We start from the raw sequence: 12,950 nt of genomic DNA, 5'->3' as shown, positions 1-12,950 counted from the left end.
TTATCCCGTGAGAAAGAAAGAAAGCTGGGACTATTTGAAAACACTGCAAAGGGAGTGTTTAAACTAGGGAGCCTCTAAGGCCGCTTGAGTGACGTTTTGACACCGGCGCTGTTCCACCCCCCCCTTGTTCCTGAAGGTGGAAACGCCCGGCCAGAAGGGGTTAAATAGTTTGGTTTGGGTTCTAACAAGGGAGCGCGCGGGAGGAGGGGGAGAGAGCACCGCTGAGGCGGCTTTCGTGTCCCGAAACGCGACATGTTGAAGCCGGGCGGAAGCTGCTGGTCTGCGTTTCCTCCATTTTACATAACAACCTAAGAAACGCCCCCTTTTCGTCCTCCCAGGCGCCCCGCCCCTCCGCCGCCGCCGCCTTTGCTTTCAAACCACAAACCGAGGGGGGACCCCCGTGGAAGAAGAGGAGGGGCCGCCGCGGGGGAGTCCGGCGATGTGAGCTCAGGAGGGCTCGGCGCAGCTCCGTAAGTCCGCCCGGGCGGCCTCTCCCTCGGCTGGCGGGAGTTTGCTTAGGGAGGCCGGCCGTCAGGGGCTGCCGAGGCCCGAGTCTCCCTTCTCGGCCCACCGGGTCCCGTCGTTCGTGCCTTTCGCTTCCTTTTTTGTTTCCCGCCTGGTGGCAGGAGGGCGTGAGCCTCGATCCCTTGGGAATTGCCTGCCTCGGGCCCTCGCTTGCCTGAGGAGATCTTGAGGAGGAGGAGGAGGAGGAGGAGGAAGGGGGATCTCCGATAGCTACGGACTCACTAAAGGATCCCGGGGCGGAGTAATTAATAACAGCACAAACCATCCCTTCCTCCAAATTAGGTTCCTCGCTTAACACATAGCCCATATCTGATGGGGTGTAATCTGCGAAAGTGGGTGCCATCCTGTCGTATTTTATCAGTCAGCTTCGCTGTTGCTGAATGTTGTAGTATTTCTAATTATTGGCGCTAACGGCTGTGGACTGCCCTGGGAGGGGAGTGAGCAGTAGAAGGCTGTGGCAGATTTTCTATAAACAAAAATTTAAAAAATAATAACACTCGGTGGGATCCAATCTGCCACGAGAACTATGTTCATTTTCCCACCGACCTTGCGACAAGTTTGGAAGATGGCTCCCCCCCTCCCCCCCGGTGTTTATATGCTTCCCCTTGTTTGTGTGGACTCTTGGAGTGAAGCTGAAATGAGTGTCCATCTTTCTGGCAAAGTACTTGCTATCCATCTGTCCTCATCTCTCAGCTTCCTGGATTAGTAACCTGTCCTGTCAATTGTATCTCTTTGTTTGGCCATGTTTCCATTAGTGCAATGACAAGAAATAAACTCTTTTCTGATTGTATTTATTATTGCATTATTATTTTGTAGAGATATTAGTCATTCTGGATGTTTTGTGGAAAGGAGAACTGTACATGTTGTTTACTTACAGATGTACCTGGATAATTTCTGTCCCACGTCTTCAGCATGAATTTATTTTGTAAGGACAGCTAATAAAAGCAGTCAGGACAATGGCACAACAGAAAATAGAAAATGATAAAATTAAGCACATAAACAAACTAAAACAGTACATTCAGATAGACAGTTCTCAATTTAAATGGTTGCAAATATTGAAGTCGATACTTAAATGCCAGATGAGATTCTCTGGGGAGGGTGTTCTAAAGACAAGGCCCAGAATCCTCTTAGTAATTGGGCACATTGCACAATTGAAATTGCATAAACTGCTCTGGTAAATGGTCCGTAATTTACAAGATACTAATTGTGTTGCTGGATGCATGACCATTAGTGCACAACCAGCACCTCAATAATTAACAACAGGTTGCTTACATGTGCATAAATTAGTGGCAGTTTGATTACATTCATGTATACATAGATCACCAATAAAATGTTGGCAAAGGAAGTCAGTAGCTGTGTATTTCAAATAGTAGGGGCACAAAGAATGACTTCAAATTATTAAATAATTGTGCAAGTTGGTGTGAAAGAAATATTTGTGCTTTAAGATGGGTATGGGTTTAAATGATGGGACCAGTGCTTTTTTAAATGAAGCTTCGAAACTTACCAGGAGCCAGTAAGGCTTTTTTTTTCCAGTGCCAGGTGAGGCATGATTTCTTCACCCAATATGTGTTTATTCATTCAGTTTGTATCCCGCTCCCATTAGTGCTGAGGCACTACACTGGGCATTTACAACCAATATAATCGTGAACAAAAATAGAGATAAAAACATTAAAACCAACAACAATAACCCTAAAAACAATTGGCACACAGTAATCTTACAGAACCAGAGTAGATGGAGGGGGGCAGAAGATGGTCAGCTAGGATTGGGTTAATATTAATGTTTCTGGACTACCTACTTTTTCTGTATAGTTTTCAACAACTGCCTCTTGCAAAGGCAGTTATACAGTATTGCAACTGTACTTATGCAAAAATGATACCTGTACATTTTATTTATTTATCTTATTTATATCCCGCCTATCTGGTCAGTTACGATGCTAACATTAAATAGGATAAATTGATAAATTGTAGCTTAATAAATATGAAATGGTCTATTCATATTTTACTTTGGCAATCTACCTTTTCCTTGATTTCTTTTTTTCGCATCTGTGCATCTATTCTTAAACTTGGCTGCTTCTGCATAGGAAGGATTTGGTTTCTGTTGGACGTTACTTGAGCTTGCCTGAGAGCATCTTTTTCTCTTTGCTGAATCATGACTGGCTGCACAGGCTTGGGAATCCCCTGAACATTTTTGTGTGATGAGCTGTAGGTTGTCTTTTGCTACCTTGCTGATGGGACTTCTGCTCACAAGAACCATGGCTTGGATTTCATCTGGGAAGACCCATGCTGAAATGATCAACAACCTTTACAGTGAGTGAAAACAGCAGCCAGTATTTAAAGTATCTACTGAAATAACTGTGATACTGTGCATAATTGATAATTTGCCTCTTTAAAAAATTTATTTTAAGTCATAGCAAAGGAAATGACAGAACAGTGTATTGCAAAGTTTGGAGCAGGAGGAGAATTATTTTGCAATGTATCTCCAAACAACTTCTTTTTAGCTCTTAAGAACATTAGATCAACTATGGAATCGGGCCAAAGGCCTGTATACTCTAGCATTCTATTCCCACTGAAACAGTAACTAACCTATAGGAAACCCCTCAACGAGGACATGAACACATTTTCTGCAGCAACTGGTATTCACAAGAGTATGGCCTTTGTTAATGGAGGTAATACATAACCATCCAGTCTAGCAGTGACTGATAGCCTTATTCTCCATTAATTTGTCTAACTTATTCCTAAACTGTTCAAGAACGGTGATTATCCATGCACTTTGTGGCAACAGTTTTTCATGGTTTGAAAATTGCCATGTGAAGATATGCATCTTTTTGTCTGTGATTATTCTTCATTAGATGACTTCAGGTTTTTGTGTTATGACATGAAGAGGAAATAATAGTGAGTCATGTAAAATGCAATATTTCAGAATATTGGTATACAGTTGCTAAATGATTCCTTCCTTGAACAAAGCTAATAAATGTTTAATTTTACACAAGGCTATGAAGAGTAATTATTTTTGTTATTTACAATCAGTCCAACTATTGACCTGAATGTGTTTTTGTTAAATTTTATACATAAGCTGTCTTCCATATGAAAACAAATGTAAAGTTATATAACTATTGTCATTTTGTTCATTGTTTCTGTAGAAAATGGTGTGTTTACGTCTCAGCGTGTTTTTGATGTACTGTTGGCTACAGACAGAGCCCACTATATTAAGTATTTTCCATATATGGACTCTCCTCAATCAATCGGTAAGAAATATCATAGAATATTGTCATTTGGAGATAACTTTATTCTCTTGGGATCTCAAGTATGTGTCCTTGCTACAAAAGCCAAGATGAACCAACATATTTTTCAGACTGTATGGCAGACTGAAAGCAGAAACTCTTAAGTTTTCATCTGAGAACATGAGGTTACAAGGGATTTGTGATAATAAAACTATTAGCTGTAGAGGTGCTCGTACAGTAGTTCTGAATGGGAAAAAAACTGCAATAACTGATCAGTGGCTTTCTTCCAGGTTACAAGGCTACAATCAGTGCACCTCACATGGTAAGACATACTTCTACATCTATAAAACAGTATCTGATGCATTTTTCCATTGAAAGAAGGCCAAAAAATGTATGAAGTTGTCTAATACTGAGTAACATTGCTGCTTTGTCTAGGCTAGTGCCACCTAAGATACTTAGAAATGAAGGTGGTAGAGAACTGACTGTGAAGCAATACATATGAAAAACATGTCCACTACTGCTCAGTTAATGACTGACTTAGAAGCACATCTAATTTACTCTTTATGCTCATCTTCAACATCTGCTGAGCAAAGCTGTTTCTCACACTTCTATCTATACTGTTTATGCCTATTGTGAAATTAAGCTTTGTGTGTTCATCTGCTTTTACTCCTAGAATAAATGTGAGAACATATAGTTGTATATACTGGAGCACAGGTGAGGAATTGGCAGCTCTAAGGTTTATGTAGAATTTACCACGTTTGACACCATTGGGCAAGAGGAGTATTGGGTTTTATCGGATGTTTCCAGTTTCTTATGTTTTTCACAGCATGCTTACGCTCTTGAGTTACTGAAGGATCAGCTAGTAGAAGGAGCAAAAGCGCTGGATGTTGGATCAGGAAGTGGATATCTCACAGCTTGTTTTGCAAGGATGGTAAGCAGAGCACAGCATTGGTATCTTAGGAATCTGTTGAGGGAAGAAATAATATTTGCAAGGAGTTAGCAAGACATGTTTATATGAGGCTTTTTTGTGAGGACACCATCTAATTTGTTGGATGCTTTTTCTGTGCAAAAAGGACATAATTGTTATATGTTAAATTAGAGTAAAATAGAAGTGGGCCCATTAAACTTTAGTGATAAAAATTGATTTCAGTTTTAAATGTTGGCTGAATTTTTGTTGTACAGCTGTGTTAGCAACACAAATGCTGTCAGCAGCAATGGCATATAAACAGCCACCAACAAATGAAGTATTTCTGCCATACATCAAAGGGGTCAAGGAAGGGGAAGCTTTTGAAAAAAACACAACCTACAAACAGTATTCAGGCCCACCACAAAAATACAACAAATGTTACAGTCAGCAAAGGACAAAAGGGACCCCCTCACCACTGCAGGAGTATACCAGATACCTTGCAGTTGTGCCCGGTATATATTGGAACCAGAAAATGCAGCATCCACATCAGAATCAAAGAACATCAGAGACACTGCAGACCTAACAGGCCGAAAAACCTTCAACAACCAACTTCTGAGTATTCTTTACCTGGAAAATCCTGGAAAAGGTTGCCATAAATCAGAATTGACTAGAGTGCACATGGTTATTATTATTAAACATATTTAAGGTTGCCCTGCAAAATAATTCTTTTTCTGGAGTTGGCCAGTTAAAATTTTTCACATTCTTGCAGAATTCTTATAGACATAATTGCACAGAGACTGTACATTAACTAGACCTATCCTTCATACTTTCTAAAATAGACTGTAGATGTAATTGACCTAAATTTTAACATTGCAGTAGCAGGTGAACAGCTGCTTTGCATGGTTTTTCAGTCTGCTGGGCAGATTTTGAGATTACAGTATGCTGGGTCTGCAGTATTGTTGAACAACAATTGCTGCTTCTGAGTCCCACTGACAGTAGTGCTCGAACCCACCTACAATATGTAAACAATTATCCAAATTTTAAAAATAATTCTCCAAAGGGAAACTCTGTTTGGTAAATAAATTCATTTTTTGTAATAAGCGATCTTGATGTGAATGTGATTCTTCTTACAGGTGGGCCTGACAGGCAAGGCAGTCGGCATCGAACACATTGAAGAGCTGGTTCATGAATCTATTAGGAACGTCAGAGAAGATGACCCAACTTTGCTTAGCTCTGGTCGAGTAAACCTTCTAGGTGAGCACTCTGGTTTGTAGCCTTGATGTGCATCTTTGTGCCAGTTATCCAGAAGCCTTAGCCACTTGTGAAAACTTTGGTTAGCAAGGCGGCAGTTTTCTAGCAGTAGTACTAAAGTACATTTTCAGTGATTTTGAGAGACACTGCTATGTCACTCTGTTACATGAAAATTGAACTATGTATACCTGAGGAATTGGGGTTGTGTGTACACAAAGCATCATATACAATAAATCTAGACATATAGTTCTAAACCTCAGTTATTTTCTAAATATACATGAAGAAATAAATTGTATTACAGTGGTGCCTTGCTTAGCGATTGCTTCGTTTAACGTTGTATTCGCTTAGCGATGAGGTTTTTGGAGCGATCTTGTGCTCCGTTTAGTGATGTTTCCTATAGGGAAATTTTGCATAGCGATATTCGGGACCTTGCTTCGCTTAGCGATGACAGTTTAGGTCCCCCTGTTTCGCTTAGCGATGTCCGTTTTCGCTATTTTAAGTGTGTCTTAAAATGTTCAAAACTGTTTAAAATGCTTGGAATCGTTAGTGCACCTTGTAAAACCTTTGCAAACTTAATTTGGCTTTGTTCTGAGTTTTCGTTAATTTTTGGTGAATTTCCCCCCCCCCATTGGAATGCATTGAACTGTAGGTTTGACAGTTTTGCAGGGGAGCTTCCTCTGACCCTTCTTTACAATCCCTTCAAGTTTGGTGAAGATTAGGTTTTCCCAAACCAGCTGCTAAAGGTACGGTACTTTCCTGTGGGAACCCACTTTGTGGGTGAAGATTGGATGTCTGAAAGCCAGCCTTCACCAAATTTGGAGGGATCGTAGAAGAGAGTCAGTAGAAACTTCCCTGTGATTGTGGCAGGTCTAGGTGCCTGCGGGGAACTTTCCTGGTGGCGCCCTGTTCATGGGTGTATAACACAGACATCTGAAACCCAAACCTCATCAAAGTTGCAGGGATTGTAGAAGAGAGTCAGGGGAACCTTGCCTGTCTCTAGGTGCTAGGAGTGGGGGTTTTATAGGGTTTTAAAGTTAAAAAACACAAATTGTCAAATCGGTTCATCAGAAAAAGATCATAATTCATGATTCGTTGACTTTGACTAATCAAACCTAATCACCATTTTTCTGATTCATGCCCATCTCTACTTCTTATGTCAGAAACAATAGGTATTTTTATTCTAATCCCACTACTTGTTTTTATTGTACCTTAACATACATGTACATAATTTTAAATTGTGGAATGCTCTGGTATGAATAAATAAAGAAATGATGCAATCAAATTGGGATTCTAAACCTATTTAATGGTAAGTTCCAGCAAAATTGGATATTCTTGGAAATGTATGAATTTGAAAATAGTCTCTGATTGTAAGTCTACAGAAAAATGAATAACCTTTTTAAATCCAAGAAAGCATATTCCTGGCTATTTTCTTGGAAGTAATTCTGATTGATATCAGTGGACATTTTTCCCAAGTAACTGATTAGGAATGCAGCTTTAAAGCTGGAATGAGAGAGCTGCATGGATATTAAGGAATAACTTCAGTGAGCACAGTGGCACTTACTTAAAAGTAAACATGTATAAGATTCTGCTGCAGAAGTATGCTTGTATAATGGCTATCAGATAGCTAAAGTCTATTTAGTTCTTGTTTCATTTTACATTTTGGATTAAATCCTTTTGGGTTGTATAAGCAAAATCATAAATTTTGGTTTGTTTCTCACTGGTAAATAAAGAGCCCCCATTGTGATTCTTGCGAGTATGTGCATGCACCAAGCTAGTGTATGCAGAGGCCCCTGAGAATTGCAGCAGGGGCTCTTTAAAATGGACTAAATCTTAAAGCTTTGCTTATGTTATGCAACCAGATTTTGGTAGTTGTCTGTTTCTCATTTCCATTTAGCTTGAAAAATAATATCAAGGAGCAATTTTTCTCCTTATGGTTTCCATACTTTGTCGTGGTGCCCCAGTGCTGATATAATCTGCATACAAGTCTCTCGTGCATGTAGGTTTCAAGTGAAAGGAGAGGCAGAGACAAAGGAGAATTATTTAACAGAAGCTGCCATCTGAACAAGAACCTTCACTGCACATTCTCTCTCCACAGTTGGGGATGGCAGGAAGGGGTACCCAGAAGAAGCCCCTTATGATGCCATCCATGTTGGAGCAGCTGCGCCCACAGTGCCAAAGGAGGTAAAAAAGAAATACACCTATTTTGCCTTTCTAATGAAATTTTGAGTTTGTGTGTTCCATCAATACAAGACAATGCTTCACCATTGGCACTTTTTAGAGAACTCTTCAAAGCCTTGTGTAGAGCAATAAACAGCAAATCTACTGATTATGAGGGAATAATTGATTTGAGGGGTTTTTTATGTAAATGGAAATTATGAATTTTTGCAGTTTGTTGGGCCTTTTATTTGTCTTTTTTAATTTCAATTATTTTCTTTTACCAGTTGCTGAATGAGTTGAAACCAGGAGGACGATTGATCTTGCCAGTAGGGCCAGAGGGTGGAAACCAAGTTATGATGCAATACGACAAAACAAAAGATGGTCAAATTGTGGAAAAGAATCTGATGGGGGTGATCTATGTTCCTCTGACAGACAAGGAGAAACAGTGGCCTCGGTAAAATATTAATAAGCTGCTGTAGCCTGGTATTCTAAAATGCTGGTCAAAATCCTATTGGTGATTGCATAAAATTTGTTGAAGTTTTGGTGGGGAGTTATAACAAATTGATAAGATGCTAGGGTATATCTCAGCTGTGTAGTCAGATGCATGAGTAGGCATGTGACCAAGATGCACCCTGGTACATTGTCAGTTAGTTGCAATTAGCTACAGCTAGTTATGCAAACACCTGCTGTTCCTGAAATCATGGCACACTAGTGAAAATAATCCCTCTCCTTACTCTGTTCATATTAAGTAAAACAAGGTATTAATATGCTGTAAGCCAAGGGACAGAAAAGCTGCTCAAGTGATTTTGAAGTATAAAAATTTGAATTTTTCGTTCCCAGTTACGGTACTTTTTTAGGAGAATAACTCCTAGAATTGTCCAGCTAGCATGCTCATACTGGCTGATCGATTCTGAGAGTAGGAAATCTATAAAGTAATAATTCTGATGTAATAGTACCTAGAAGCAATAAAATAATACCCCCACTCAAAGTAACATCACTATGAAGCAACCAATATTGGATTTTAGTGTGGAAATTCTATGAGCTCCATTCATTTCTGGTCTTCAAAGCAAGCTTTCGGATCAGGACTCTTTAATTTTCAATGTGCGTGTCTTCTGTGCCTGGTCATGATTGGTAGCTCTCCTAGGGATTTGGTAAAGAACATGTACCTTCGCTGTAGAGTTTTCTGTGGTAAAATCATAAGAAGCTACAACTGTCTTCTCTTAAATCTTAGAGATAAATCTTGGATGCCACAGTGAAGAAATTCTGAGAAAGCTTCAATATTGGGCAATATATTTACTTAAAAATTACCCAGAATTACAGGTTTTCTAACATGATTGTATCTTGTTAAATGACTGCATCTCATTCTCTTTGCCCTATTTCAATGAGTTGTCATTTAATTAAACCAGATGTAAGAATTGAGAAGGAGAGAGATGGTAGTACCATCTGTTAGCTAGCTGAGTATTGATTGTCCAATTGAGGCAATTATTTCAAAATGGTGACTGGCCAAGAGAAGAGTGCTGTTTACATTAGCCCTTGTTCACAGAATAATTAGGAGGACCAAATTGTGCCTTATAATACATAGGCAACAAATGCATAATACTTACATTATACTTGTCTGTCAATTTCTACACTATGTTTAAAAATATGGTCTGGTTGTGTTTTTTAAAAGGCCCACTATTTTGAAGTTTGTTGGTAAATCCTTGAAGCTGGAATCTAGAATGCCTTTGGCCCACACAGGTCTCATGTAATGATGGGAGAAGTTAACTGTTGACAAAGGCATGGTCCTTCCCCATGTGAGTGCTATATCTGACTGCACAGAGACAGAAGGCCTAGCCGGAACTGAGATTCCTATTATATTTCCTATCTCAGTGTGTTCTGTATTATTAATACAAAATAGCTCCTTTATTTTCTTAGAATAAGAATTGTGGGTATGATTTATTTCCAAAGGAGGAAACGTGTGATTTTCAAGGTTGAAACAAAATGTTAACTTGGCTGCTGCTTGCTTTGCTAACAGCTTCTAGCTTAGGAGGGTGGCTGATGCTTGACGAGTTCACTGGAACTGGGAGCGATGCTTGTTCTCAAATTTTCTTAACTACATCCTGCTACAGTTGTCTCTTATTTGGCCAGATTTCCATAGTTATGGCATAATCTAAATCACATTTATTGATATATCCTATATGAGATTTAGTTAACCATTGACATCTACATAGCCCTCTGGCCACTGACAGATGACACCTGTCCCAGAGTCTGTTGTTCCCTGGCTGCAGCAGTTCCAGAACTTGCTACTGTTTTCATCCCACTGTGAATCACTTAGCTTTTTTTTCTGCCAGTATAAATCTCTCCTCCATAGTGGCTCTTGGCCCTTGTTTTTTTAAAAAAAAAAAAAACTTGTGAAATTTCTTTGCACTATATGCTGTGATTGAAGTGGGAAGTTCAGCATTAGATGCTTCTCTTATAAGTCACAGTTTATTTTTATTTATTTATTTGTTTGTTTGTTTGTTTATTTATTTATTATATATAATAAATTATTGGTGGGTAGAAAATACATACCCACTAAATAATTGCAGGGCAGACTAGTGCCCCCCCCCGTACTTTGCTGTTTTTTACATGTTCACACATCTTGTTTGGCAAGGGCTACTACAAAAAAGCCATTTCATCTTTGAACATCATCTGCACGTTTTAATGTGAACAGCAGATTGGGGTATAGTTCTTGCTGCTATATGCGGTCAAGTTGGAACTGACTTACAGCAACCCAATTAGGGCTTTCAAGGTAAGTGAATGGTTTTACCACTTCCATACACTCAGTGGGTTTCCATGGCTGAGTGGAGATTTTTGCCCAGGCCTCCTAAGTCCTTGTACATTACTCTGTTCACTACACCACACTGGGTATCTAGGGTATGGTTAGTAACAGTCAATTATCTCTTTTTCTCTAGGGGTGAACTTTAAGAGACATAAATCATTGTAAAGGAACTTTGGAAAGCCTGTGAACAATGTTTGGAAGGAATAGGCATTCAAATGCTATATATACATAATGCTCTGCTTTTTTGAATTGATTGTTTTGATGCTATTTCAAATACAAATATGGAAAAACTAAGAGAAATCTTTCCATCAGACTAACAGTTTGTAATTTCTAAACCTTGGAGTTCAATACAATAAAAACTAACAGAAAGCACTAATTCAGCATGTGGTTTCATAACTACAAATAAACTCCAGTATTTTCAGGAGTGGAAAGAACAATTGAGTTAGGCTTCTCTATACTGTACTATACTATGCCTTTCATGAGCCAGAAAAAAGTCCTTATTTGGTTATCTAATACTTGTAAAATCTTTTGGCATGTCTTGAAGGACAACAGCATACTGGAAATAACCTGCATTTGTAACAATAAAATAATTAATTTGACATTTGCTTTTCTCCTTTATTAACATTCATAAGGTAGTCTTGTTTAGCTGGATCAAATGGTGGCCTACTGCAACATATTTTTGCCAATATTGCACCCTCACCCAGTCCAACATGCACAGAGACTGAAATAAATTGCAGTCCTAGTAAGAATCCTTGGAAAAGACCCTGATGTTGGGAAAGTGTGAAGGCAAGAGGAGAAGGGGACGACAGAGGACGAGATGGTTGGACAGTGTCATCGAAGCAACCAATATGAATTTGACACAACTCTGGGAGGCAGTAGAAGATAGGAGGGCCTGGCGTACTCTGGTCCATGGGGTCACGAAGAGTCGGACACGACTGAACGACTAAATGACGATGAGTAAGGTGGACCCTTCTTCCTCATTAGCCATCTGGCCAGTAAAGTTTCTTTTAGCTACTATGATGCATTGATGCTAGCTCATCATTACCCTGTAGCTGGCACATGGTGTCAGGTATAAGCCCGGGGTTTATTGTTTTATCCTGGAGAACTAAGGGCACACAATTTTGCACCTTGTGCTTTATGAAAAAGCTAAGTGTAACTAGCCTGTCTTATAGCCACAGTTTAAGCTTATTGAGAATTATTTCTCCCCGAGAGCACAAGTGTTGTTTCAACAAACTGGTTACATGTAAATGTAAGCAGAGCTTAGGCTAGGAAGAAAGTAGATCCAGCTCTATTTTTAAATCTTGGGTGAATTGGGGAGATCTTTGAATTTATTTTAATGTAACAATTGGTTTCTGACCCCATCGCCCTCTACATTTTGCTGCTGACATGGAAAGAGCTTGGACTTGGAACAGGGCTGGATTGAGACCTTTAGAGGCCCAAAGCACTGAAAAGATTATGGTGTCCCCTGTGAATATAACATGTGGCAGGTCCCATGGCTTGGCAGAAAAAATAATGTGCACATGAAAATTATGATAATTGTATAGCATGGGACAACCACATATCATATGCAGAATCATATATGGCTTTCCACCAGATCTTGCACTTTTACACTTTGTTTAATGTAGACTGATTTTATTAGACTCTAAACTGAAAATCTCAAGCTAGAGCTTAAAGCCCCTTTGGGGCAGTTAGCAGTGGCTATTATTTCTTTGGCTTGCACATGAAGAGTGCAGAGGCCATTGGCCTAAAAGACCAGAGCTCATTTTTTTTTCCTTGTCCTCACCCAACCTCCCAAAATACAGATGTGGTAATAATAAAACAAGCAATCATGAAGATAATTGATCATTTCACTCAAAACATGAGGTGGCTCGCTAGTTGAGTCTATTACTTTTTTTCATTTTTACTGGTTCATACTCAATTACAGTACTTTAGGCAGGGAGGTGGCTTCCTGGGGGCTCCAGAGGGAGGGAGGGAGGGAGAGAAGGATTTGGCTTGGAGGTGGTTTGTGCACCATTTGCACCAGGGGCCATGGTAAATCCAGAATGCAAAAACCTCTGTGGTGCCTCCTTCCCTGGTTGATGCCCTAACC

The 12,950-nt window shown here is 39.6% G+C and overlaps 1 protein-coding gene across 3 annotated transcripts; it reads left to right on the top strand.

The window, feature by feature from the left end:
- The first annotated feature begins 309 nt into the window (after positions 1 to 309).
- Positions 310 to 11,460, top strand: LOC110080108 (protein-L-isoaspartate(D-aspartate) O-methyltransferase). Of its 3 annotated transcripts, none has more exons than XM_020795749.3 (9): positions 310 to 470; positions 2,691 to 2,832; positions 3,666 to 3,770; positions 4,037 to 4,068; positions 4,573 to 4,677; positions 5,787 to 5,907; positions 8,000 to 8,085; positions 8,346 to 8,515; positions 10,995 to 11,460. In XM_020795749.3, exons 2-9 carry the CDS (start codon positions 2,721 to 2,723, stop codon positions 11,005 to 11,007), a joined length of 744 nt encoding a protein of 247 aa, XP_020651408.3. In that variant the 5' UTR covers positions 310 to 470; positions 2,691 to 2,720; the 3' UTR covers positions 11,008 to 11,460. The 3 variants fall into 3 exon arrangements, with proteins under 3 accessions (XP_020651408.3, XP_072842369.2, XP_078247707.1); XM_072986268.2 differs by having other exon boundaries at positions 336 to 470; positions 2,607 to 2,832; XM_078391581.1 differs by lacking the exon at positions 310 to 470 and adding an exon at positions 767 to 857.
- The last annotated feature ends 1,490 nt before the right edge of the window (positions 11,461 to 12,950 follow it).

Source organism: Pogona vitticeps, chromosome 1 (assembly GCF_051106095.1).
Source record: "Pogona vitticeps strain Pit_001003342236 chromosome 1, PviZW2.1, whole genome shotgun sequence".
NCBI classification, from domain to species: Eukaryota; Metazoa; Chordata; class Lepidosauria; order Squamata; family Agamidae; genus Pogona; species Pogona vitticeps.
This window is presented reverse-complemented; position numbering and strand designations above follow the sequence as displayed.